The sequence below is a fragment of the Aptenodytes forsteri genome, unplaced genomic scaffold (assembly GCF_000699145.1).
Source record: "Aptenodytes forsteri isolate BGI_AS27 unplaced genomic scaffold, ASM69914v1 Scaffold2, whole genome shotgun sequence".
NCBI classification, from domain to species: Eukaryota; Metazoa; Chordata; class Aves; order Sphenisciformes; family Spheniscidae; genus Aptenodytes; species Aptenodytes forsteri.
The window spans coordinates 16,621,019-16,648,915 of NW_008795695.1; the positions used below are offsets into that span (position 1 = coordinate 16,621,019).

Genomic DNA, 27,897 nt, shown 5'->3' on the forward strand with positions numbered 1-27,897 from the left:
ACGTCTTGTGCACCCCCAGCCTACTGGCTGGTGGGGTGGTGTGAGAAGCAGAAAAGGCCTTGACTCTGTGTCAGCACTGCTCAGCAGTAACTAAACCATCCCTGTGTTACCAACACTGTTTTGGTCACAAATCCAACACACAGCCCCGTACTAGCTACTATGAAGAAAATTAACTCTGTCCCAGCCAAAACCAGCACAAAAGGGAAGACCAAAACGCAGACGTTTTGATTATTTGGTGATCCCCAAGCATGTTCCTACGTGTTTCTCTTATTTAAAAAATATGTTCACCTTATCACTTGTACACCTTTCCAAAACATTTTGTTCTCTCAGCAGATAAGGCCTGTCCTGGCCTTAATGCAGTGCACTCGGAAGAGTGTTGGGTTTTGTCTTTATTTTTAACTTCAGTGGAATGGAAACAAATGAGCAACTTACTGTGGACTCACCTCAGGATACATTGTCAGTTATGCTGGAGGGATTGCACATTTTACAGGAATTATTACTTGTTTGTACGTAACAGTACTTAGTAATTTAACAATCTGTTTGTGCATACCCTTTATTTAACAGTTATAAAACTTTATTTTCATTTACAATAAATTGTTTTCAGATATGATGCATAATGTGGCCTTCATTATTTATAACATACTGCACACTTTTTGTGCTAGACTTCCTTCTCCTGTTTGTTTTTGTACCCATTGTGAATCAATTTTAAAACATTTGTCAGAATGAAACAGTAAATTTGAAAAATTCTGTCAGGCAAACTTGTCAAAATATAAAGAAAAATTATTGCTCCTCTTGAATCTGAATGAAAATAATCTGTTACAGCATAGTTGTTTCAATTTTTCTAAACTGTGGCAACATACATCTTATTGACAAGTGTGACGAGGAGGAAAGACCTTTAATATCGTATTGATGATACAAATTCTTCGGAGTCAGAAACCAGAACTGTCCATGCTCACTGTGTTGAAAAAGAATATGGTGGTTAAACCATAAGCAGTTAACAAACAGCAGCAGAGAACATTATCTTGTCATTTGGAGTATATGGGAAGGGATGACCAAAATCTCACTATACTTGCCCACCTAGTAGTATTCTACGTTGCCTTGCCTTTTCTTTTTTTGCTTTATATAAAAGAGATAAAGGCATTAGATTCCAGTGAAAATTTCTGCTGTATAATGTTGCTTTGAACATGTTCTTTCAAAGCTGTCGTATCAAACTGGATGTTAAGTTGAAGGTTGTGATGATAAGGGAGTAAGGTGTTATATTTGTAGCCATAACTTCATGGTGAGTGGAAGGTGGATCTAAAATGTGCTGGCGGGCTGTAAGAGAGGGCATGTAGCTTTCAGTCTCTACAGACAGTTTAGGTGTTGACATCTAAGCTGGTTACCACTCCCTCTCTGTATAAGGAGTAAATGAGGGAGTGGAAGTGAAATAGGTGAGTTGAGTGATCATACAGATTTGTCTCAACCTGACTGTGCAATAGTATTAAAATGTTCATATAACTTAAATAGCTCTGTTTAGTAGAACTGGGCTTTGATGCTGCTTTCCCTATTAGTTATATTTATTTTTTTAAAAGAGATCTTATTCTTTGCAGACACATGCGATGAAATTGAATCCCAGTGACCAGTCCTTAAAATTATCACCACTCCAAAAACAAAAGGTACTGTAACTAATAATATATATACACACGTATACTTACACTGATGTTTAAAAGACCTATAATTCTTGTATTATCCTTGTAATTTATTGTTTTGCTTTGAGTTTCAAAAGCTAGGCAAATTTTATAGGCCTCCTCTTGCTAACTTTCTGAATGTCCACAAGGTAAAACTCAAAGAAGCTGACAGAAGTCAGAGGGAATTTATGCACACAGATAGAACTCTTCATATCCAGCATAGTTTGAGATGAGAGTATATAATACTTCACCAGTTTAAGGAACAAAAGACTATCATGTACACTTTGTAACTTACGCTGATAACATACATTTCTTCTGGTTTGTTGATGTTAAAGTATTTTAATTGACATTTGGGACACAATGTAAGTAAAGATTTTATTTACAGAAATTCACCATGGAGTATATTTAAAGGAGCAATAATACTGGTTTTAATTATGAAATTAAAATACTTTTGTATTATCTTTCTATTTCACTCCTAAAGTGATCCCAGCATTTCAGCATTTTGGTATATTTCATTATAATTTTATTTTATAATTAAAAATATTCTACAGAATTTGTTTATTAAGTGTAAAATTTAAAGCAGAAAGACAACAGATTTTCAGACATATTAGAAAAAGCATAATAGTGAGTGCATCAGAAGATTTCCCAAGGGGAAAGGTGGAGGAAGGTGTGAGAGAACTGTAGTTCTTTCCTTCTGTTCGCACAGCCTCACACATTGCATGTGCTCTAGCCTATGGGACATGATACTGGCTGGGGGGGGTTTTTTTTCTTTTCTTTTTTTCTTGTGTGCTTGGATAGCGAAAAAGGAGTAGTAGTACATTTATCATGGACAAAATGTTACATTCTTCTAATATGTGCACTTGTAAATTCATTTCATGTGAAAGACTCTACCTTTTATGCTATCTGTTAGTCCCCTCATACAAATTATTTCTTTTCTTGTTCAGATGTTTTTGTAACCTTTTTCTTTTGCTGTCATTTGTCCTTAATGCTTTCCTTCTTTCTTTTTAATTTTCTGCTTCTGATGTGGAATAGAAGAACAATAAAAATGCGAAACTGAAAAGAGATGGTAAGGGTGGGCTGAAAAACAAGGATTCTCATTTCATGAAGGAGGGCTCAAAATTAGACTCTGGCTCTTTACAAAAGCAGTCTTCACTTTCAGAATCACCGGGACAAGATATAGAAAAAAGTAGTGCCTTTGTAGGGAAGCCTGTGGCCAAAAAAAATACAATGAAAGGTAAATCTGAGCATGCACAAAGTGTTAGCACTTTGAAAAGTTGTGTTCAACAAATTACTGAGGAGAAATGCAGATTAGTGAAAAGGGAAAAAGAATATGTGGAAAATCCTGAATTTCTCAGAGAGGAAGTAACTTACAATCTTCCCACTGAACAACAAATTCTGACTGAAAAAACAAATTCTTCCAATAAAAAGTCAAAGGCTGTTAAGTCTAAGCAATCCCTTAAAATAGATGTACTTCCTTTTGCATCCAGGGATCAGCCCCAGCCTGATTCATTAATTGTACAAAAATACAGTCCTGTTAAAAAGCAAGGAAGTCAAGAAGCAGTAGAAAGTCGAAACAAAATAAAGGATGTTGTTGAAAAATCTGATAAATGTGAAAGAATATGCATCAGAGGAGAAGAAAGTAGTGAAGAGCAGAGGGGTTTAAAACAAAAGGATCAATTTTTAAAACAAATGGCTGTAACTATGTCATCATCTTCATCTGGGGAAAGTAGTAATGATCTTGCAAAATACGTACGTAAGAGTAGGGAAAAAGAAGAGGACTACTATGAAGACAGAGACATCCAGAAGGCAATGAAAACAGTAGAAAATGTGAAAGATTTGGACTTAGAAAAAGAAGACAGTGAGATTGAGGAGGTGCAAGCTACAAACAACGAGAAAGAATATGTAGAAGAGACTGATATAAAAAGTCTGAATGAGGAAGAAACAAACTCTGAAGCTAAATCTGATGAAGACAGGCAGTTAGAAATTAAGAATGAGGAGGAATCTAATCAAGAGCAGGAGAGTGAAGTCAGTGAAAAGGGTGAAAGTGAAAAAGAAAAACTAGATGAAACAGTTGACAGTGAAGGTGAACTACGGGAGGAAGAAGAAGAGAGTGAGGTTAAAAAAGATAGATATGACGTTTCAGTAGAAAGAGATGAAGATGAAGAGGAAAAAGATAATGAGGAAGAAAATGAAAGAGAGGAATCACAGGCTGAAAGAGACAGTGAGAATGAGGGTGCAGAAGGGACTGAAGAGATTAATCAGGAAGATGGCAAAGAGCAAGGAGATGAGGAAGGCAGGTTGATGGAGGAAGAAGAAATGCCGAGTGAGGGAGAAGACAAGGATATGGAGGAGGAGGAGGAGTATGCAAAAGAGGAAGACACTGAAAAAAAAAAGGAGGAACAGGTTAAAAGTGAGGGAAGAGATGAGAGTGAGGAAGGAGGTGAAGATAGAGAGGGGGAGGAAGAAAAAGAGGTAGAGGCAGAAGAGGAAGGAGAAGATGAAAAGGAAAATGAAGAAGAAAACAAAGAAAGGGAGAATGAAAAAGACAAAGAGGGTGAAGAGGAGGACTTAGAAGAATCATTGGCAGGGAGGGAGGAAGAAGAGGTATCCAAAGAAGAACAGGAAGAGGAAGATGCAAATAGGAGGACTAAGGAGGTGGGGGAGGATGGAGTGGAAGAAGAAGGAGAAGAGGGGGAGGATGAAGTGGAAGAGGAAAGAGAAGATGAGGAGGAGGAAGAGGAAGGAGCAGAGGCAGAAGCAAAAGGGGAGGAGGGGGAAGAAGATGAAAACAAGGAGGAAGAGGAGTGGGAAAATGAAGAAGAGGAAGGGGAAGAAGAAGGAGAAGATGAAGTAGAGGGAGAAGGGGTTGAAGAAGATGAGGGAGAAGGGATAGAAGAAGATGAGGGAGAAGGGGAGGAAGAAGAAGAGGGAGAAGAGGGAGTGGAAGAAGGAGAGGGAGAAGAGGGAGTAGAAGGAGAGGGAGAAGAGGGAGTAGAAGAAGGAGAGGGAGAAGAGGGAGTGGAGAGGGAGAAGAGGGAGTGGAGAGAGAAGAGGGAGTAGGGAGTAGAGAGGAAGAGGAGAGGGAGAAGAGGGAGTGGAAGAAGGAGAGGGAGAAGAGGGAGTGGAGAGAGAAGAGGGAGTAGAGGAAGTGGAGGAAGAAGAGGGAGAGGACGAAGAGAAGGAAGAGGGAGGGGAGGAAGAAGAAGGGGGAGAGGGAGAAGAAAAAGGGGAAGAGGAAGAGGAGGAACAAGAAGGGGGAGAGGGAGAGGGGGAAGAAGGAGAAGAGGAGGAAGGGGATGTGGGAGAGGAGGAAGAAGAGGATGAGGGAGAGGAGGAAGAAGGAGAGGAAGAGGAAAAAGCAAAAGGTAAAAGAAAAAATGATAGTAATAAGCTTCCACAAAAGAAAAGCAAAACCAGGAAGCCAGGAAAGACAGAAAGTACTGCTTTACCAAACAGCTCTAAACAAAAACTGAAGTCCAAACAGCATGTGGCAAATGGTTTACATAATTCAGAACAATTTTGGAACAATGTGCTACCTCATTATTTAACACTAAAGTAGCATAGACTACTGGAAATGCATTTTAAGCCTATTCAAGAAACTTTGGAACTATGGCAGATTGATTTTTATTACTTAAAAAAAATTAATGTAGTCAAAATATATTATTATGCATATACTTTAAGTGCCAATTTCTTGAAAAGGACAAAGAAAATGTTTAGATTTGGGAAGCTCTTATGAGAGAAATCATATAAATTGTTGATACAGTCATTTACACAATCATCCTTATCATGTATGACACAGCTTTAAAAAAATAATTGCTGAGGAGGCAAAATGTGTTTGCCTCAATTAAATTATAATGTCATGCTGACAACATGAATTATATATTGTAGTACTGTAATCTTCTTTGCCTTTGAATCAGATTTCTTAAGGTAATGCATCAGTTTTAGTTGCAGGATAGCTGACTTGTTAATGTGCCTTATATGACAGGAGTGTCAGTAAATCATCAAAGATACATATTTTTAAATTTTGGTATCACTCCGTATTCATTCCCCCTACTTTCCTTCTGTTCATATATTGGTTAAATGTTTGAGTAATCGGCATAAATTAAAGAAAGGACAAGTTGCCAAATTTACATGGGTCGGTAGATGGGAGGTAAATGGCAATACGTGCCTGGGTAAATGGTGGCCTGGGCTTTTTTGAAGGCCTTAAGGTTGACTTCTTATTTTGGTGTCAGCACACAGTTATGTGCAAAAAGACAAATACAAGTCTCAGAATCTGGTCTAGATTACATTAGAGTCAGAATGCATCTGTTCAGGGATAATTTTTGACTATCACATTTGGTGATTAGACATAATTAAGAATTTGAAAATACATACCTGTAAAACATTATTTACTTCTGTATACTCTGCAGTAAACAGAAGAGTCAGTATCTGCCTACAAAAGACTAAATTACATTAGTCATCTATCTCTAAGGTTCTCATGGAGGGGAATATACTTTGCTGCAGTATGAAGCGTATATATGTTTTCAGGATCAGAGCCTAAGCTTCTCCTCGTTGGAGGAGATTTGTGTTTTTCCCTCCTAAAAATCGCATCTGTGATCTCCAAAAAGAGGATGATGTAATAAACCAAGAAGCCAGATGGAATAGTAGAGAAAATGGCATGAAAGTCTGAATTCTTTTTGGAAAACACAAAATATATTAATACTTCTGGAGTTTCCTTAAAATACACAAACAAATCTTGCAAATTATTTTTGTGACTTTGTAAGATATTGCATTACAGTTTCAACTGTTAGTGGTTGAACTGGCAAAAGAAGGGATAGGGACTCGCCATACAGCATTATTACTCAAATACTGCGGGTGGTCTGAGAAATTTTTGTAAACTGATCTCAGTGTTGACATTCTCTAGAAAAATAGCTATTTAAATCCTATTTGAAAATGAGGACAGGAGAAGAAAGGAATCAAAATGAATAAATGTCGTTCAATAAAAATGTTAATAGAATCAATACTTATGTTGAGATTATGAAACATTTTTAATGTTGTTTTGTAAAATAGTGGCATTAAACTATCTTTGACACAGTGTCTCCAGAATTTATTTTCTAAAAAGGTTGTGGTAGATTAATAGTTCGCCAGTAGATTCTAGTCCAGTTTGATCCTTCTTACCTCAGTCACCCCTTCCATATACCGCATTTGAAGGTAAGATCGCTTTCAGCCACGTACCGTATGCCCTAACTATAACAAAAAGTTAGTCCAGTGACTGTATTTTGTCCCTGTGAAATTTGTTTCAAGCTTTGGGATTTTCTGGAATACATTGTCTTGACATCAGCATGCGTAAGTCTTTGGAAAAGGGTAAGTATCCTCATATTCTGATGGAGTGGAATATTTTAACAGCTAAGTGCACTTCCCAAGAAAACAGCTCTCTCTAACAACGGAGTCGAGTCCTCAGTTTTTTAGCCGAAGTGCCGTGTTATCACTGAACTGCTGTGAAAATACTTGCTTTCAAAACTAAATGGAGCTAAGCTGTGTTATTTTATCTTTCTTAGGAAAGATTAGGTTGTTACTGTGATTAAGTAATGTGAGTAATATTGAAAAGTATTTTTATAGGCCTAAAACCGTGTTTCTTGGATATGACATCTACTTATTTGTGATTCTAAAATTCAGCTTTGGAAGAAAACTGTGCTGTGAAAAAAATCTGTTATTTCTTATGAAAAATATTTGCTGGGGCGGGGGGGAAGTGAGAGCACTTTGAAGCCAGTGATTTCCACTTCCACATAGGAATGGCTCTTCATTTACTGTTTGGCTGTAGCTTTTAATCTAAATCCTTAGGCAAATAGGGACCATTTGTTGTTCCTCTCTTAACACGCGCTGATGGCATAAGGCTTCCCAGGAGAGTAAAGGAAGCCAAGTTACGGGCATCTCCTCTTCTTTGTTTTGTCTGGATAAAAATTCATTGAATTGAGAACTGATTTTATATTGTTTTGTGGATCATTCCTGTGGTAGGGGAAAAGCAGAGCATTACTCCAGCACTTCTAAGGGTTTTCCACAGAATTGTTACATAAATTGTACACTGTGCCAATGTTTCTCGGCTTTGGGGGGACTTTGGAACTCCATTAGCATAAGGAGTGGAATTTTATTTAGTTTGACTCGTACTGGTTTATAAAATTTGGTACTTGCGGTTTTGTGGAAATTCAGTGTGTCCTTGGTATTTATTACGGGATACAAAAAGATTTATGTGCAGTACTTAAGCAACACGGCAGTACTCCTGAACTAGTTTTTAGTAGAGAAAAAAAATCCTTCAACAGAGAAACAACAGACAGCTGCTCAGACCAAAGGTCTATCTTGTCCACTATCTTTTTTCTACCAGTGGCTACTGGTGAATGCCTGGCAAAAAAATCAAGAATAGAGCAACCATGTAGTGCTACTTCTCCTGTGTAATCATTCAGTATACCGAATATATTCAGTATATTCAGTAATTTGTAGTTCAGATGTATTTATTGTATTTAATAGCCATTTTTTTTCCATTAATTTCTTTCAATCGGTTTTTAACCTGTTTAGCATCCAGTACATGTTTTGGCAAACAATTCTTAGATTACTTTACACATTGTTTGAAGAAGTAACTCCTTCTTTTGTCTTGAACCTATCTTTTGGTACCTTCATTTGATGTCTCTGTATTCTTGTATTAGAAAAAAAGAGCATGTATTCCCTCTTCATGATTTATTCCCTCATGATTGTCACATGGAAAAACTGTTCAGCTATGTGGTTTAAATCAAATCAAGATCGAGGTGGTTTATTGATTTATTAATAACAGTTAACCAGCAATCAACCAACGTTCAAGATCAAGAGCGGCAATACAGCAGGGAACGACACCACTAGACATCCATAAAATGTTAGTAAGCACCTGCAAATTTCTAAGCACCCGCTAATCTCAGAAGTTTTAATCCCCCTGCACACTCTCACATACATGTTCACAGAATTACATATGCACATCCTGCCTTTTATAGCAGGCATGAATTACACATACCCCATTTTCGGGGGGCGGGGTGCAAGTCTGCTTTTGGCACACACCTCCTGTTAGAGATGAGGGTGCTCTAGATTACTTTTGAATATGCTGCAGCACAACTCTTCTTTTATGTCTGCAAAATTTCAGCAGTTAAATTATGCCATTATATCTGAAAATATCAAACTATTTATTCAGATAATAGTTCTCTCTGCATAATTGATGCTGAATAACAAAAATGTCTCTCTCCAAACTACAGAAAATGTCTGGTTTTCATTTACTATTTTTTGTCCCTGTGTCTTATCTGGATAGGTACATGGTTATTCTTTAGAATGGGGCTTTTAGGAATCATACCGAAAAGGACATTTGGGTTTTGTTTCCATTGCTTTTAGGTTTTTTCCCCTAGCTTTTCTTAGCTTTAGCCATCTTTTAAGATAAATTTTACCTTACTTTCTCCAAAGATGACAATACCTTCTAGATCTTACCTCTCAGAATAGCAAACAGTCTTTTATTAATTGAATTTGTGGTGTGAATCTATGTGACAAAAGTGTTGTTAAATACTCTAAAACAAATAAGAGTGATTAAAGGCAGAGCATCTTTTTAAATGCAAACTGAGTTGTTTCTTAGTGCATATAGGCTGAATTTATGAACTGTGTACTCACCTGAACTTCGTGTATTGACTTTAATTTTATAATGAGTATTATGGGAAGCAGAATCAAGTTCAGAAATAACAGGATCTTCAGACAAAAGAATGTTGTCAGATCTGTAAAAAGGCAAAAAAAGGGCAACATAAATGTAAAAGGGCAAATTCTCAACTCATTTCTAAATGTGCAATTCAAATAAACGACAGTGTTTAATACTGTGGCATTCTATGAGCAACTGAGCAAATATTTTGCTTGCACAAATGGCAAACCCATAGTTTTGTCTTCAGTTTATGAAGACATGTTCGTGATCTGAAGTCACTCACTGAGTTGTAATATTTTTATATACTTTTTCATGTATTTTAATGGAGAGAGGAGAGATTTGCTTTTGCATATTGAAAGGATTTTGGAGAGATATCTTTGGCGTCAGAAAATTGCACTGCTGAGAGCTACAGAGGCTTTATTTTTCTATTGCAAAAAGAAGTACACTTAATCGCTGTCTTTTTTAAGGATTTGTGATAGGTGATAGTGATTCTTTGCTTGGCAACCTCATGCTAGAATAATTCAAACAAATATTAATACTGTTATCTCAAAAACCCATACTTAGTTATGAAAGAGATTTGCTTTTGCATATTGAAAGGATTTTGGAGAGATAGCTTTGGCGTCAGAAAATTGCACTGCTGAGAGCTACAGAGGCTTTATTTTTCTATTGCAAAAAGAAGAAGCAAGTACACTTAATCGCTGTCTTTTTTAAGGATTTGTGATAGTGCCCATTGATTCTTTGCTTGGCAACCTCATGCTAGAATAATTCAAACAAATATTAATACTGTTATCTCAAAAACCCATACTTAGTTATGAAAATATTTATTATCGGGGCCCTGAAATGTCAAGTGTAAAAATATTTACCATTCTGACTTTCATAAATGTCTCAGCATTGAAAAATCAGACGTGACTCTCTGCTCTTTCTGTCTGAGGTGGGTTGCAGGGCAGTCTGGTGGAATGTCCCAGGTTCAACGTTATGGGTTTAGAGCTTTATCATTTCTCACGTGTACCCCACCTTTCACACAGAGTTGCATTTGTGGTTTGTGTGAAATGTAAATTATTTGTGGTTTCATATTGAGAATGTGAGAGAGCGCTAAACAAAAGTAGCTCTAAGCAGAATTTTATATTAAACAAAGCCTTTATCTGCACCTATACCTGTAAGGATATAGATCACCGCAGTATTGAAGAGTAGTATTTCCCAGTCCCTGTGTACCAATGGTAATACAAGAGGCTGTGCTGTTCAACTGGAAACTCAACAATAATCACCAATCTAATATGAGTTTGGGATTGTGAGCCACCCTGCCAGAGCCTGGTTTTCTCACAGGAGATTTAAAATACTTACTTTCATTCTATCCAGCATCTAGCCAAGGCACAAAACAACTCTCATGATTAGAAACACAGCAGCAGAACTGCTGCAAAATTTAATCTATTTTACTAGGTGCTTCATTGTCATCTCTGAGGAGAAAAAGAACAAAGCAAACCTGAATGCGTCCTGTATCAAGAGTACAGAAAGAAGTTAAGCTGTGTTTTAAAGCTGGCCTTTCAATAGCTTTCAGTAGAACTTTCACAGGTACCAGCATGATGTGGAGAACAATTGCACGCGGAAGCTGGTGGGACTTGTGTTGCTAAGTTGGGTGCGCCTTGAAAAATCTAGCCATACAAGATGAGAATGGGTTTAAAGATTATTGATGGTTGTGCAGAAATTGCCACTTTTACATCAGATGGTGGATCTCCCCTGAGAGACCCACTCTTGCAGGCTGTGGAGATTTTAGCAGTGACTCGTGGGGCATCCTTTTCAGGAATGCACAGAGAACAGAGAATCTTGAAGAACCTTCCTGCGTGCCGCGGTGTTACTGGTGAAAATTTGCCTTTGTCCATGTTTTTATCGAAGCACTGAATAATAACCAGCATGATTAAGGCAGGATTTCAACAAAAAGCACAGGATTTCAGAGAGACATGCAGTAGTCTAAGCTATGTGGCACAATAAAAGCAGAAAGTAGTGTCCTCATTCACTTGCAAATACGTGGGAGCTGCATGATAAACTCCAGACGCTAAAACTTTTTTCTGTAAGAATTCGAAAAAAATGCACAGACTGCATCCGAGTGTGGGCTAATATTCCCAAGTTAGTTTTTCTCTGTGTCTATTAGCATTAAGAATTAATTTTGTATGCAGCATAATATCTTCCAGAGACACACTGAGTTTTTGAGATAACATCAACATGCTCTGATTTGGAGTTGCTTATTATATTTCATCTGTTTTGCTTACGTACCCAGGAGTTTTTTTGGTATGCTATTTCCAAGTGACTGAATATTAAAGGGTATTTATGTTACTATGTAAAATAGCTCATAAGAGATTATACTTGATGTAAATAGTCTCCAACTTGTTTTGTGATTCTTCACAAAACACCGTAAAAATTCTTTCTAGTTCTAGAGAGGGTTTTTTTTCCTTTTCACCTCGGAAATTGATATTATTTCTTTGTTCTCCAGAGAAAGCAAGTATTCTCTCTTTGTATATTTCATATACAAATAACAGTTTTGTATATGAGAGGAAAGCTAGTATTCTCTTGCTTTGTATATTTCATATACAAATAACAGTTTTGTATATGAAAGCTGTAGTATATCTGAGCTATTTCAGATGTTGATTTACCTTGGGGAATAAATTTTTAAAAAAATTGTTCTGAATTGCTGGAGAAAAAGAGTCCTTTAGATAACTCTATTTAAATTGTTTTTGTAGTGAATAGTCAAAACCTAAAACAAACCTGAAAGTACAAATACTGTCTTTTTTAGAATGTAGTTTTACATTAAAATTTTATACGTTGTTAATTAGTTACTTATACTCAGACAAGAATGCAGAGATATATCTTTCTCCAAGTACACCTACAGCAGCAAGCTGGCAAGCCACAGAATAGTTACACCAAAGCCAACTGACATAATCTTTAAAAACCAAAACTGTCTACTGCTGTGTAATAAATGTCAGTGTACTATCTCTGAATGACACCTGAAGTCTTGATTAATAAATGTTATCAGATTAATTCTCTTAATGCAAAGTATGTGCACTGCCAGCCTGTGACAAAAGCGCATAGATCTAAGCTTGTAGGTCCTTGTGTTTGGCTTTTAGTAAATAAAAAATATTGCATAGTAAAGTATTGGCAGAAGAAGACTTGGAAGCACAACAATGAAAAATGAGTCTGCTCAATCAGTTTCTAACTACATTTTTTACGGCTACGTATTCACTATTTCATTCCAGTTTTCTCAGAGTGACGCCATGCTGTTGGAGGATGCAACTGTAGTATCACAAGAACTATTGTGGTAATTAGTCATCGCATATTCAGGATAATCAGTGTATCACCATGTGGCCATCTACTACTTTGAAACATTTTCTTCCATCATATTTACAGGAAGGCATAACTATCTTTAAAGTTCAATTTTTGCTTGACGGGTAGCAGTGGAAACTCATGCCTGACATAAAAATGACTTCCAATTCTTTCACTGTCTGCACAGTGTGCCTGAAATTATGAGTTCAGCATTGCATTAGTATTCCAGGATACTTACGTGACAGAAGCATTAAGGGACTGTTCTAAGTATCAGGTAATTCATGTCACGTGCTCTTGACATAGAATTGTACAATTAGGAAACCAATATAACCTAGTGGAAGTCTAGATGTTAACTTTTAGACATGGTAATGGCGACAGGCTCGGCTTTTTACTGAAAATTCTTTTAAGTGTACTCAGATGAGCTCTTGTGTTTGTCTCCATGACAGTATATAAGGAAAGCCTAGTTTGGCTTGTTGACTGCCCTGCCTTGTAATTGAAACAGTAAGTTTTTAAATCTCTCATTTGAGTACTTATGTCTTTGAATTTTGTCAGTCATCAAACTGGACAGCTCTTTCTTTAGTAATCATTAAAGTAAAAGCCACTTCTCTAAGGTTTAGAGTAGCCAAGCTAATAACTTTTCTGTATTAATAGCTACAAAATGAAAGCCCAGTTCAAATTCCTGATGACAAATGGCTAGCACTACGTGGTTTTTAAGATGTTAAGCTTTCACTGTAACTGCTAAGAAACTACAAGGTATGTATCTTAGCTTTACTAAGAGTTTTGTCAGGCAGTATTTCCAGTCACTTCACATCAGATAACTTGATATCATGACAAGATCAATATCAACAAAATGTTACATGCCTACCCATCCATACATCTCCAAACCACGAAGGGTAAACAGAGCCTTTTTTTTTTTTCTCTCATCTGCATGTAAAATCATGGTTAATATTGTTACTTTAAATGCTGGTTTAGAGAAATGCACACTGCATTTTCCCAGCATGGACAATTCAGGAGTGACATTGATGCGCACTAGTATTTTGGAGAGCAAAATGATAGCTAGTGGAGGATATGATTCCTCTACCTATTCCTCTTCAGCCCTGCATCAAAAAAGAAGGATGGTCTGTAGAAATGTATTTTGTAGTTGTCTTTACCACTGGTCTACAAAGGGAGCATCATTCAGTCCCATATGACAGCATTATGCCCATTGACCAACCTCTTTAGACCTGATACTCATCTACTAACAGTCTTCTACTTCATGGTGAAACTCCTACTAGGTAGGTATTCCTTTCAGTTGTTGTATAGGCATGTAAGAGAGCCATGGGATGCTTTTGGGCATCTAAAGGTAATGGGCTGGACAGGTAATAGGAGAAATCTGTTCCTTAAACGATTAAAAACTCTGCTAAGCAATTGCTGTTTTACGGCTGCTTGGCAGAACAACGCCGAGGAAGAAGCATGTACCTCATTCTCAGCTCTCTTTAATAATCTTCTCTGTGGATTTTTAACAGTTTCCAGGGCAACTAGAAACAGAAATATCTTTTCTGTAAACCGGAGCTTCCCAGAACTCTCCATTTCTGAGTGGTACACATAGTAATTACAGATTTCTCTTCATCGCTGGGTTTTCACCAGATTTTTAAAAGGTCTGCAACTAAATTTGTCTCATCAGTGGTTTTGAGATTTTCTTCCCTAGAAACATAAAATGGTGGTGGCAAACATAAAATATTTTGACTTCTTGAGAAGGCTCGGAAAGATACCATAAGCCTTCCCTTCTGAAATGCTAATTATGAACAGCCCGTCTGCCAGAGCTCAGTTTCCATAAAGTATGCAGGAAGGATCCACAATGAAATAGTTAAGGCAATACAGAGAAACCTAGTTCGCAGCCGTCATTTGAGCAAGGTCTACCATGAGACATGTCTCCAGTCTTCAGTGAGACTGTCTGTCAGCCAGAGCATGACACCAGGTGAGACAACGGTATGGAACAGAGTGAAATTTTTTCCCCTCTCTCCTGTAGACGTAAGACCACAGTTTTATAGGGTATTCGGAAAATAAATGTCTTTATTCTGTATTAATCTGCCCAAAGAAAAGCCAGCTGCGGCCATTTGAGCAGAAGACAGTTATACCCACTGAGTTATACCCACTGAGGCAATACTTTTGCCAAAACCATAAACGAGTAAGGTCATTCGTCCCCTGAAGCTCGGATACAGCAAATTTACTCTTAAGAATGTCTTGTTATGAAGGGCTAGGTTTACAGGAAAACCAGTGTAAATGCACGGAAAAAAGTAAGCAAACAAAACAGTTATACAAAATCTGTATAGTCTGTTAAGTCTGCAAGGTCATCTTTTCAAGACTGATGTTCCACTGTACTGATTTAGCATACTGGAGGTATAAAATGTTTAAGGTTACTTCATAGTATCGACCACTTTTTTGTCCTTGAAGAAACTGGAACCTCAGGCTTAAATTAAAACCGTTTCAAATATTTTACTTGTATGTTCTTTACTACTTTTGACTTTCTGTGAGTGATCTTGGCCAAGTCAGCTTCTCTGTGTCTCAACTTTAGAGGTGAAACTATTGGAGTTGTTCTTACAGCATTATCTTTCTATGAATAGGGAATTTAAAGTGGAATAAGAAAAGAAACCTCCTAAACCATCATGAAAGAGAATAATGCAGAGATTGTACATATATATAATAGATGCATATAACGTAATATATACATATAATATACATATAATACATATATACATATCTATATTTGCTTTAACCATCATGAAAGAATAATGCAGAGATTGTACATATATATAATAGATGCATATAACGTAATATATACATATATACATATCTATATTTGCTTTAATTAGTAGCCTCACATTCTTCAGAGATCATTTTTAATGTCCAGATGATTCATCTTTTAAAGTAAAAAGAGTATCTGTAGTATGACATTCTCGTCTCTCCTTCACTACCATTGGTAAAAACTTTCCAAAACATGCCTATAAACGGGCAAGCGGAAGTGACTGTAATGGAACTGTGCTATCAGAGTTATTATTCAAAACGGAATTAGTAGCCTCACATTCTTCAGAGATCATTTTTAATGTCCAGATGATTCATCTTTTAAAGTAAAAAGAGTATCTGTAGTATGACATTCTCGTCTCTCCTTCACTACCATTGGTAAAAACTTTCCAAAACATGCCTATAAACGGGCAAGCGGAAGTGACTGTAATGGAACTGTGCTATCAGAGTTATTATTCAAAACGGGTTATTTTAGAAGTTGAACTGGTGACAGCCAGAGAGGCACCTGTGGCAAGCTGCAAATATAGTCAACGGAAATGTGGTCGGTCTGGGAAGCTGTTCAGCTTAACAACAGTAGGTGTCTTCTTTGGGGTGAAATGAGTGTCTCTCAGTTCCACCGATTTTTATGATGAGGAGCATGGCTCAGTTGCCTAAACAAACACATCTAGTGTGATTTTAGGTGTTGTGGGGTATCCTACATGGCTGTGAGTTGGGGTCCAGAATGATGCAGGCCTCCATAAGCCCCATGTAAGGATGTCTCAGATTCCTAGGATGTCCGAGTGGCGCTTATCAAAGGAGTTCCACCAAAGATCTCTGTTAACTACAATGGCAACTTAGATTCCATCTCCCTTGTAGACTCCTGCATTTAGATATCTTCATTTAGGTTAATGGGAAACATTGCCTTTATGATAGAATCCAAATCTGATATGTAAGTTCACTGTAAGCGGAACCTGTAGTTCAGGTTCTAGTACAGTAGAAGCTCATCCATTATGCAGCTGTAAAAGAGCTGTGATTTTTGTAGGCAGAGGATTTGTACATAAGTCTTGCAAGTTCTATAAGGCTACTGTAGGATCTTGGTGTACAGGTTCTGAAATGCTGTAACTATGTTGATACGGATGACACCACACTGATTGTGCTCTGCTTTTCTATTTAAGTATGCTAAATATGTGTCCACCTGATTCTGCTTACCACATGATAGGCAAATTCTAGAATGCTGACAGTAATTTTGTACTTTGTTAAAATGTTGTTTTATTCTTAGAATAATGCTATTCGAAGTCCCACTGATCAATGCGGGCTCTATAAAGAAGCAGAAAAAAGGTCTTTTTTAATGTTATTCTATGACAACTTTCCTAGCCATTTGCAGCATTTAGTTCTGATGAGCTTTTCACCAAATTTACAAAAAAAAAGTGTTCTTCCTTCCTATGGTTTTTAATTTAGCACTAGACTGTGCTTCTAGGAAGTATTTCTAAACAGCAAGTTCTGGTTTTCTCGGTTACTTTCAGTAGATTTAGCTGCCAGCTTAATGAGAATTAGAGTGCTGTTCCTCATTAGACACCTTCTTATCTGTGCAGGAGAAATGGTTTTGAAAGAAAATAAGCTTTGCATTTCTTAAATTATGTTTTGAATAGTTAGATGAGGAGGAAAACAGTTGTCAGTGGATAGAAAGCTGGAGATCAAGTGTGCCTAGAGATGAGGCTAGAAGTATAGGTCATTTCTGAGATTGGAGTATGTAACTGAAAAGGTGAGGATTGGAAGAAGAGCTTTTTTCGTATCAGTTCGACTTTGGGACTGATTTTCATGTGAATATGTCATGACTCTCTACTACGTAATTAAGAGAAGTTCCTCCCTCAGAACTCAAATCCTAACTACTTTTCTTGCCCACACTATGTGGAACGTCAGTATTTTTGTTGTTAACTGCTTGAGCAGTATCTCCTTATCAGCAGAGCTAGAGATACTTAGATGTGCTTATAAAGTGGGATAAACATTTTCAGTAGTTCAAAGCTGGCCTAAACTCTTCTTTCACATGTAGCTGTCTACACATTTTCCTGTGTTTTGTAGACGCATGTTACATAGTGCATACGTGCCCTACTAATCTTAAATTTCTTCCAGCATGAAATGGCTAGGCTGAATCCCTTCCATAGGCCATAACTATGCTAAACATCTGCGAAGACTGTTTTAATTTTGAAGGAACCAAAACCAGAAAATTCTGGCTTTCTCACAGATGTCTAAGTAATTCCATGTCAATCTGATACTCCTCTGGAAGACTGAATGTCAGTATTTTATCCACTGGAGGGGTTTTTTACATTTTTTACAAAGACAAAATCCTGTGTGCCTGTTACCTCTAAACACTTCTGTACTGACTGTTGCAGTGTACGCATAGTGGTACCATTCAAGGCTACAGATAAACTATACCGATGATAAAGAACACCACTTCCAAAGGAGTTTAGATGAAAACATTTTCAGTTTTTATTGTGCATTAGTCCTCAGATATACTGATATGGAAGAAGCAACCTTTTCTCAGCTCCTAGAAAGGTGGAAGAATTATTAGCTTTTGCTTTCCATCATAGATGCTGGAATATATTACAGAAGAGTCAAGCTTGTAAAGAGTTTGTCATCTTTAGCTTCATAATCAATCTTCTCAGTAAAACAAATAAAAAAACCAATCAAGAACATTTCAAAAAAAGATCACAGCCTTCTGAAACCTGCCGTCATTTTCCTCCTACCTGTTTACCTGTTGGAAATGCCAGGAGACAGGATTCTTACAGTGGTTGTGCTTGTTCTCAGAATGACTTTCCACTGTGCGGAGCCCCCAGGACACGACAGCGGGATCACCACTGGGAATCTTTTGCACTGCTGCCGGGAACCTGCACAATCGTGTGCCAGGGCACACGACCAGGTGGTAATAGGAAACGGTGTGCTCTACCCTTAAACGGTATTGTGTGTGTTGGCACTGCTGCTCCGTCTGCTTGCTGCATGGGAAGAAATGATCCCACCGAAATATTTTGCGCTTAGTTTTCTTTTGTTAAAGTTGAAAGCAGATTGCCTTTTTCACTGTTTGCAGTGAAATTCACAGTTACAGAGCCAGACTGGAAAGGTGACTGGAAGAAGCCTCAGTTTAGGAGGTACTGGAAGATACCTGTTAGAAGGTCCTTCCCCCAGTCGCATGAGCTGAAGTGTTCATCTGTTGCAAAATGCCGGTTGTTTGGCTCACCATTGTGCTATGCTACAAAAGGGACTTTCTGCCAATGGCACGTGGTGATTTCTGCTTTTATTTCATTCCTAACATTTCTAGAGCTGGAATATGTAGCTGGCAATATAACGTACTACCAGGGTACCTTCAGTTTCCCAGGTGCTCTCTGTAGCGTCCGCGTGTGGTTAATGTGTAGCCTGAACTCCATGCTGGATTCATCTTCACTGCTAGCCCGTTTCACAGCAGTTCTCAGAACATGGTGCATGCTGCACGGATACTAGACACCGTGGAGAACTCCCTCTAATTCTGCTGCACGTGCTGGTGTGCACAGTGAGGCTTTTTATCCTAAGTTTAAAAACTTGGTCTCTGAAGCTGCGAAGGGTGCCGGACAAGCCTGTGGGCAATGGGACAAAAGAGAACAATGGCAGTGGTACAAGCTGAATGTCTGTGGTATCATTGTGACTCTTAATTACAGGTGTGCTGTTGTGCTTAAAGTGGCGGAATGCTTCTAAGTAAGGTCCAAAAATACTTTGCTACACAGTTAACTCACCCAGAAGAGCACAGGCCAGGAAACAACTAACCTATTAAGCTTTTGCATACCTCTAACATTCTTGGCTAAACAGCCTTGTGTTCCAACCTCTAGAAACATTAGCTAATGGTCTCCTCCCGACTAGCGAGTTACCTTCTGATGAGCATGAAAACAGTCATTGTGGGGACAAGAAGCAAAAATTCAGAAAAGTAAGAGGGAGTAAGGAACATATTGACAAAAGGAAGGAGGCAGCATTTGGACCCGAGTATACCAAGGTGTTCAGAACTAAGACCCGTTCCTCTAACACACTTTCAAAAGAGCATGCAGATGGTTCACGCCGGTTCCCATCATGACCTAGGCTGCAGTGGAACAGAGGTGTTTTGTTGTTCACGTTTCTTTAACATAAAATACTGGTGCAATAGCTATATTTCAATCAATTATAGAAGAAAAACATCAGAATGCAAACATGTAATAGTACGTCTGGGCACTCTGATGCAATGATAAGGGTTCGCTTGATTTGACATCAGAAGTCCATCTTGGACTTGGTTTAGGCCCTTATATTTCTGCAATGGGAGGGAGAATGTTTCTGTTTAGAATATTGTATTTCAAGCTGTTGTAAATACATAAATGGCATAGTAATGGCAATCTGATTGAATGGAGTAATAAGGATATAATTGGTTCTTTATTCTACACATTTTTACAAAAGTAGCATTTGCACTTTTTAAAATTTATTTTATAATACTCCTGGCTATTTTATTTTACCATATTGAAGTTTTATCCCAGGCTGAAACCAACTTAAATTCAAATTATAGTGTCTATATTGAATCAGAACCTTGTATCTGGTATTGTTTTATGAATTTTCTTGGGAAATAGATTTTAATGATTTTTTTTCAGTGTTGGAATTACTACTGCTTGTGTTAGTTATGCGTATTTCTAACATTTGAAATAAGTATTTTGTTTCCAAAACCCATTTGTTTTCATTGCTTTTCCATTAAGGAGACACATTAACAAAACATAAAAGTCAGCTGCACTCCTAATGTTCACTGGAGGTCTGTTTTTTTAAAATCTATTAAAATTAGCAAACCTCGAATGAGGGCTGCTGTCTTTGTCCTTACTCTCTCTACTCCTTGGAACATTTTCTTTTGAGTTTTCTTGTTCTTAGTCAAATTGTGATGTATGATGAACTGGTGTAGGATGAGGACCACGATATCATTGTGCAGCATGAGTTTCAAAATTATGTTTTGGCCCTTTTGTCAAAGGAACAAAACTTGTCTGGAGATGAAGAGACAGATGATGATGATGATGATGATGATGATGATGATGATGATGATGATGAGGGTGAAGAAACAGAAGAAGAAGAAGCAGAAGCAGAAGAAGAAGCAGAAGGAGAAGAAGCAGGAGGAGGAGGGGAAGGAACAGAGAAAAAAGAGGAAATAGAGGAAAAATATGAAAAAGAGAAACATAGTAAAACACCTGAGAGAGAGAAGAGCAGTAATAGCACAGTGGAAACTGTAGAGGTAAAAGCATTTACTCCTCTGAAGTTATTGGCCTCTGAAAGAATTGATGATGATGGATGATGATGATGATGATGATGATGAGGGTGAAGAAACAGAAGAAGAAGAAGCAGAAGAAAAAGAAGAAGCAGAAGGAGAAGAAGCAGGAGGAGGAGGGGAAGGAACAGAGAAAAAAGAGGAAATAGAGGAAAAATATGAAAAAGAGAAACATAGTAAAACACCTGAGAGAGAGAAGAGCAGTAATAGCACAGTGGAAACTGTAGAGGTAAAAGCATTTACTCCTCTGAAGTTATTGGCCTCTGAAAGAATTTGGTTCTATAACTTACATTAGTTTGAATATATGTGTAGCTATCTTGGAAACGCAAAGTTGTTGTTTGGGGTGGTTTTGGTAGAGGGAGGAACAAATATGTAGGTGTTAATAGTTAAAACAAGTTTGAACGTAGAGATTTCATTGTTTTGTCTCTCTATAGACAGAAGAGACTACTCAGAAAGAGACCATCACTCAGCAGGGTAAGAACACAATTCCTAAGAACTGGACCATTACGGACATTCTAAAAAAAAATAAAACATTTCAAAAGATAAAACTTTTCTAAACAATCTCAGTTATAAAAATACTGAACAATACAGTTATTGTCAGTAGTTGGTACAGCAGTTCTTGAGAGGTGACGAAATTTGAGAGGCAACAAACCATTACTAATTGTTAATGGTTCGAAAGAAAAAAATACTTTTCCCCGTTATGTATTGGAGGGAAGTCCACGAGAAGGACTTTCTCTTAGCAGGACTATTTCTTACTTGCTAAGAGCAGTTCTAGTTGTGCGGTGACAAAGTAATGGTACTTGTATTGTCTCTCAAGCAACCTCTTTAGGCACCGTGTTTCTTCACTTCAGCAGAGAAGCTTGTCAAAAGTCTTTCTCATCTCTGTCAACTGACATTTCCTCGTTACGTTCACCAACAGGTTATTTTAGGTGAGAAGTGGTGATTACTGAACACTGTTCAGAGATGCTGCAGATGTAAGGCTAGGTGTTGCTTGTAGTTTTGATGACAGTTCGAGTGAACTGGATATTCCTTTAGAAAAGCTGGGGAGCGTGAAGTGGGGTGCCCTATATGCAAGACAAGTCAAAAATACTTCTTTTATTTTTGGAAATTCTGGAATATCTGTAATTGTTCTTTTGAAAGAAAATAACAAATGTGGTATAAAAAAGACCACTGCCTTAATAGTGAAGAAGCTACGCCGTTTATTTTCAATATTATAATGGAAATAGCTTGTCCTGAATGGATGCTTAAATATTTTTCCATCATCCAGTGATCTGGAAGTTTTGATATTAAGTTCTAAATTTATATCATTCGTACAGGGAGTATAGGAAAATTTAAACACAGAAACATCAACTCAGATGGAAAGTTTTTACTTTCCCAGAATTGTTTCTATGGAATAAAATTCATGCTGAACCATAACTCCTGCCCTAAAAGTCAGCTTTTCCAAATTAGAATATAGTTTCAAAATCAGTGTGCAAGACATTGTCTTCTGTCAGCAAGAGGAAACTATGAGTGTCAAGTCAAAACATTTTATATAATGTCACTGCCGCAAGTGTTCTGTTCTTGAAAATCGAGCATCTGGAGAATAATATAAGGGCATTATGTAGAGAGATTAAAAAAATAAAAACATTCTTGTCAGGCTGGGCATCGAGTTGAACTGAATATTCCGATTGTGCAAGACATTGTCTTCTGTCAGCAAGAGGAAACTATGAGTGTCAAGTCAAAACATTTTATATAATGTCACTGCCGCAAGTGTTCTGTTCTTGAAAATCGAGCATCTGGAGAATAATATAAGGGCATTATGTAGAGAGATTAAAAAAATAAAAACATTCTTGTCAGGCTGGGCATCGAGTTGAACTGAATATTCCGATTACTTTTTTTTAAGATCGACATTTTATTTAGTGACTTTTCCTTCAAAAATGATTTGAAGAACAGTTTTTTCTGCCCTTAATTTGCAAGAATCAGAAGGAAGTTAATATAAAGGTTTATATTATTGCAGAGAAAGAAAGCTCTGACAATCACACTGTGAACAATTCTTCAGAGAACTCTGATGACCAAATAACTGGAGGAATCATTGGGAGAAAAAAGGTACGTGGCCCGGTTCTTCCTTCTAGTTTTCCAGTGACCAAGAAGGCAGTGGGCGGTTACCAAGCTGAAGCAAATACCCCAATTTACCTGATCTGCATAAACAATTAAACTGCTGAGCAACCTGTTCCTTCTGTTTAAGATTTGATTTTATTTTGTGATAAAATAAAGTTGTCCAAATAATTGCTCTATTAAATCATAGTACTGCTGTCAGTAGAAATGAGGTAAAGCCCATTATCACCTGTTCATGTATAGCGTGCCCATAAAAGACAGGTTGTTAATCACATCAGATTTTGGTGAGGTGAAAACTTAGGACTTGATGTTATCTAAAAAAATTTTCCACCATATTTCTCTCTGAAAGCAGCAGCTGAGCTAGTTGACCTTCTATCTATTTCCAACATGCACTGATTTAAAGAGTGTGGGTTTTTTAATATATATATATATATATATGCATGTTGAGGAGTACCTTCTATGGAATTTCTTACAGGTTTAGGATCCAAAGGCTTCTGCAGAGACTGGCTGCTGTGTTTCCTGTTGAACAAAGACCTTAAGCGCCAATTAACTTCAAGCACGTGTGTAGTCTCACTGACATAAAAACACATTGTCATTAACTTTAATGGGACTACACACATGTTTATAATGAAGCATATTAAGCATTTACCGCTCTGGGGCTTTGCAGGTCAGAGCCTGTATTTTTGGACCTTGCCTCAGACCCTTGATCGAAAGAAATGCAGATAATTTTGCACCGCTTGCAGTATTTTGTGCAAACTGTACAGTGTGTAATTTGACAAAATGCAGTCATTTTAACTTCTCTGATTCATTTGTGCTATTTTGACACATTTCAAACATTTCAGCAGAATGTTTTTCTTTAACATTTTTAAATAGTCATTTTGTTTTGAAAAATGATTTATTTTAACAAGGAGAAATTTGCGACCTAAATTGACCTTGGTATATACAAAAGGCTTTGTGGTTTTTTTAACCTTGAATTTCAGAGCTAACTGTTTTGGACATATTATTTACCTGTTTTTACTTCAGTTTTCCCTGTTTAAGCGAAAGCCACCGACAGGCCAGAAGAATGTATGTAGCGGAAAGGAAGATAGATCTGGAAAGCCATTACAGAGTGAACAAGAAAAGGAAAAGGAAGATTTATCTGGTGAAGACAGTAAAGATGAAAACCAGAATCATACATTGGAGAATTCCAGGGAAACTGTGACTAACCAGGACAGAAGGATGAAATCTGCTACTTGTATATTACTCTAACACTGTTATAGTACGTAAGAATGTGATAGTCTTAAAGCACATAGTGCAGATTTTACTTGAAGACAGTTATGACTCACTAGAGATGTTGATGGTTGCTTTTTTGATTGATTTGATTGCTGTGATTTTAAACGTGCAGACCATTTTCTTGATATTTATTGGTAATTTTAATAGTTGCAATTGATACGCTTATCAGCATCTTGCTGGCGTTCTGTGGCCTTAACTGTTAGTGTTGTAAAACAAAATATATTTTTTTATGTGAAAAGTTGAATACAGGCATTTCATGGTTTTTGCTAAATCATTTTATTCTGTTTCAGTCTACAGAGTACCACTTTCAGTATGGGACTCTTGCAAAATGGTAATATTTGATGTAAGATACTGTTTGGTTTAACAAACTAGGTCAGAATATCGAAGTTCACATTTTAAAGAGGGTACTCAGTTACTTAGAAATACATATGCCTTCTCCTGTTTTGACTTAGAAAAATAGCAATAAAACTTCCAAGTTAACATGTAGGCCATTATTGAGGAAGTTGCTGAAGTACGTGCCTAATTCCATCTGTGGCAGTAGTTCCACTGGAAACAGTACCTAAGAGTAGCGTGAGTCGGTTAGTAAGTATCCTGCCAAACTGGGACTTGGAGGAACCTTTCGTTTCTGAGGGATGCTGAACGCCGTCGCTCCTTCACTCCCCACAGAATCAGGCCCAACGAAAACTGGACGGCCTCGCTGTTGGTTCAGTTGGATTCTAATCCTGTCTTCTGTGAACATGCATACCGTAATGAGTCCCTGGTGAAGCTTTTCTAGAGGAAAACAACGTAACCAGAGTTACTGTGGAATACGTTGGTATGGCAAACAGATCATTATGGGCTAAATATTCATGTTTTTCTCAGGCAAGCTGGCTTTTCTTCAGATGGAGGCTGAGCAGCAGGAGTAACGAATCCCGTTACTGGTCCGGATGAGCAGAATGTTTGGGGTTTTAATTAGTCCAAGAAGCAGAAGCGACAAACCGACTATTCTAATTACCAGCATTCCCTCTAAATGAAATTTGATTTCTGAAAATTTAGTCCAGGTGAATCAGAACTATAACCCTTATCATGATGAATCTGATCCAGGGTCCGCGTTTGCCCCTTACTAAAATATGCTTAGTTTTTTATGAATATACACAAGCTCTAGCGTAAATATAAAATAAAGAATTATTTCTAAACTGAGTACTTTTCAGAATACCTTACAAGGGGCAGGTGATCTTTGTAGAAAACCTAGGAAAATGTTATTTAATTTGACTGACATATGAACATATTTTAATAAGCCTTTGGCCATGTTTCGCCTTTGGATTATCAGTTTTTCCTAGTTTCAGGGTTGCTTAAATTTTATATACATAGTCAGAAGTGTCTGGAGTTGGTTTTGACCTCGAAGCTGACTCGGCTGAACGCTTTGTCCCTGTAAGTATGGCAGGTGCCCAGATTCTTTCACGGGGCCTCCTCTGTGCTACAGTAAGCATCATAGTAAAAACCTGGATGCTTTGGTCATCCTTTGCAGGAGTTAATTAAGATCCTCTTGTTTCTGTTATTTTTCTTTGGGCTACCCTTGAGTTCTGCAGTGAACCTTACATCAGCTATTTTTTTTTCTGCCGATGTGCATTACATTTGCATATTTTCTTGTTTTCCTGAATGCACATGTGGTTTCTGTTCTACTTGGATACTGTTGTGAATAGTAAAGAAGTGGAAACGGAAAAATAAAGTAAATAGTGTCCTCATTAATTTAAATAAGCTTTAATTATTTTTTTAAGGGGAGATCAATCACAGAAATTGTTACCGTAAGGACAATTTCTGTTTTTAAAATGTGAACTAATTTAGTGAAAAATATTACTTTAAAGTGGGAATTACCCTTAAATCTAATGCGACAGAAGTTTATGTAATGGATTCTAAATTGCTGTACATCAAAGCAGTTTCAGGGACTTGCACGTTTATCTGGTCCATACACTTCGCTTAAGAAGGAGCAGGAGCAAATTAATCCGCTCTGATGTCTTTTTTACATGTCTTCCTCGGTAATAAAAAAGATTAAACAAATAAAACAGGTTACATGTACATGTGTATTAATTTAAAGGGTTTTTTTTAACAAGTTCACAATCCTTATGATAAAAATGTAAGGGGGTTTTATTACTGAAAGGCTTTCATCAACTGATGAGTAGCAAAAAGTTGCAGAAACATTTATAGTACGTTTTTCTCTGTTTTCTTCTTACTTTCCCAAAGACAGCTGTATCAACTGAAATCTTTATTTCTCGATTTCACAGCCCTGTCATACAACTGCGATTGTGCTTTAGAATCGCCGGTTTTCTAAAATTTCACCATCGAGCCTGCCACTAGGTGGAGTTTGTGCTCTTCGGAGATGGAACTGTCTCATCCCGCCCAGCCTCCCGAGCCAGAAATTTTCCTTCCCCTGGCCCCTGAAAAGCAGTTAAAGATACTCACTCTGTATCAGATTTTCTGATTCAAAATTCTCCGAAAACTTCATGTTTTCTGGCATATCGCTTTTGGCTTTAAAATACTCTGGTACCTTGACACGTTTATATAGTGTATTTTTAAAGTTAGAGAGAGAGTATGTGTATTTGTACAAACACAAAAACGGAAAAATAAAATCACTTACGTATTTCTCAATGCATACATAGATGTTCAGTGGTCAAATTCTGATACATAAATAGAAGTTTAAGTATACGTGTTTGCTCTAAAAAGAACTGCTATTTGTGCATCTTGCATACATACAGAACATACATATACACATACACGCACACATATATACACTGATACGTGTATATGTGTATAGATACATTTACTAAGATACATATATAGAGACGTATGTATGTACGTGTGTATGTACATGAATGCTCAAACATGTATACCTGACCTCCTGAAATTTCCATTTCGTCCGTATATTTACATATGCATGTGTACTGATTTCCGGGAAGCACAGGACTCATTTATGCAGCTACAGCTCCGATGCAAGTTCGTGGTGACTGAAGCAGAAAAGGAGAGAACGTGCTGCTTAGGCAGTATTTTATACACCCAAAGGTGATGATGATGATGATAATAATTATAATAATAATAATATATCAAATGAACTTTGTGCAATTTTTTCCTTTTTCTTCCAGGAAATAGTTGTATAATATGCAAACTACGTCCAGTCTTTGTCCCTGGGGAAGATTTTAAGTCGTGCTGTTGACATTAGGGTAGTTGTAGTAAATTGAATTAATATCATAATGGTAAACCACTGTAAGTCCTGATAATCACATATACGCAAGCTAATCTTACATTACTCTTGATAAACTAAGTAGGGGTTCACTTAAAATGTACTCGTGAATAAGACATTAACTTCTCCAGCTTTTGACAACTGGCTTTTGACATCTAGCATTTTTTGACATTTACTTAGTGTAGCAGAAATCCTTTCTTGTACACGAAGCCCATTCCGTACTCAATTTCTGTTGAAATTGCTGGCCGGGCTCCTTGCTGACCCAGAAAGGGGTGGTTCTTAAAGCAACACAGTTACACTAACACTACTGATCCTACTATCGCTACTCTCTATATCGAACACCCCCAGGTGAAGGAGTAGCACTTCACTCAGACTTACGATGTGCACCTAGCCAGCACAGACGCTTAACAACACAGAAAAAGAGAAACGTTCCAAAAATACCTCAGATGTCTGAATTTGCAGTAGAAAGGAGATCTGTTTGAGTTAGATATTAAAATCCAATATTGAGCACGTTTAAAAGTACCCAAATGTTGTATAGGAAGATGATAACCGTTTACTGCGTCCTTGGACTATTTTCTCTCTTTACAATATAAATAAGCTATCTCTAAATTCC

General features: G+C 37.3%; 1 protein-coding gene across 1 annotated transcript in view; it reads left to right on the forward strand.

The window, feature by feature from the left end:
* Positions 1-25,911, forward strand: part of RPGR (retinitis pigmentosa GTPase regulator) — a 69,088-nt gene extending 43,177 nt beyond the window's left edge. Inside the window, exons 14-18 of the mRNA XM_019473078.1 lie at positions 1,590-1,655; positions 20,414-20,671; positions 21,139-21,178; positions 22,701-22,789; positions 23,822-25,911. Of these exons, the coding sequence (XP_019328623.1) occupies positions 1,590-1,655; positions 20,414-20,671; positions 21,139-21,178; positions 22,701-22,789; positions 23,822-24,046 (678 nt within the window). The 3' untranslated portion in view covers positions 24,047-25,911. The remainder of the gene's footprint in view (positions 1-1,589; positions 1,656-20,413; positions 20,672-21,138; positions 21,179-22,700; positions 22,790-23,821) is intronic.
* The last annotated feature ends 1,986 nt before the right edge of the window (positions 25,912-27,897 follow it).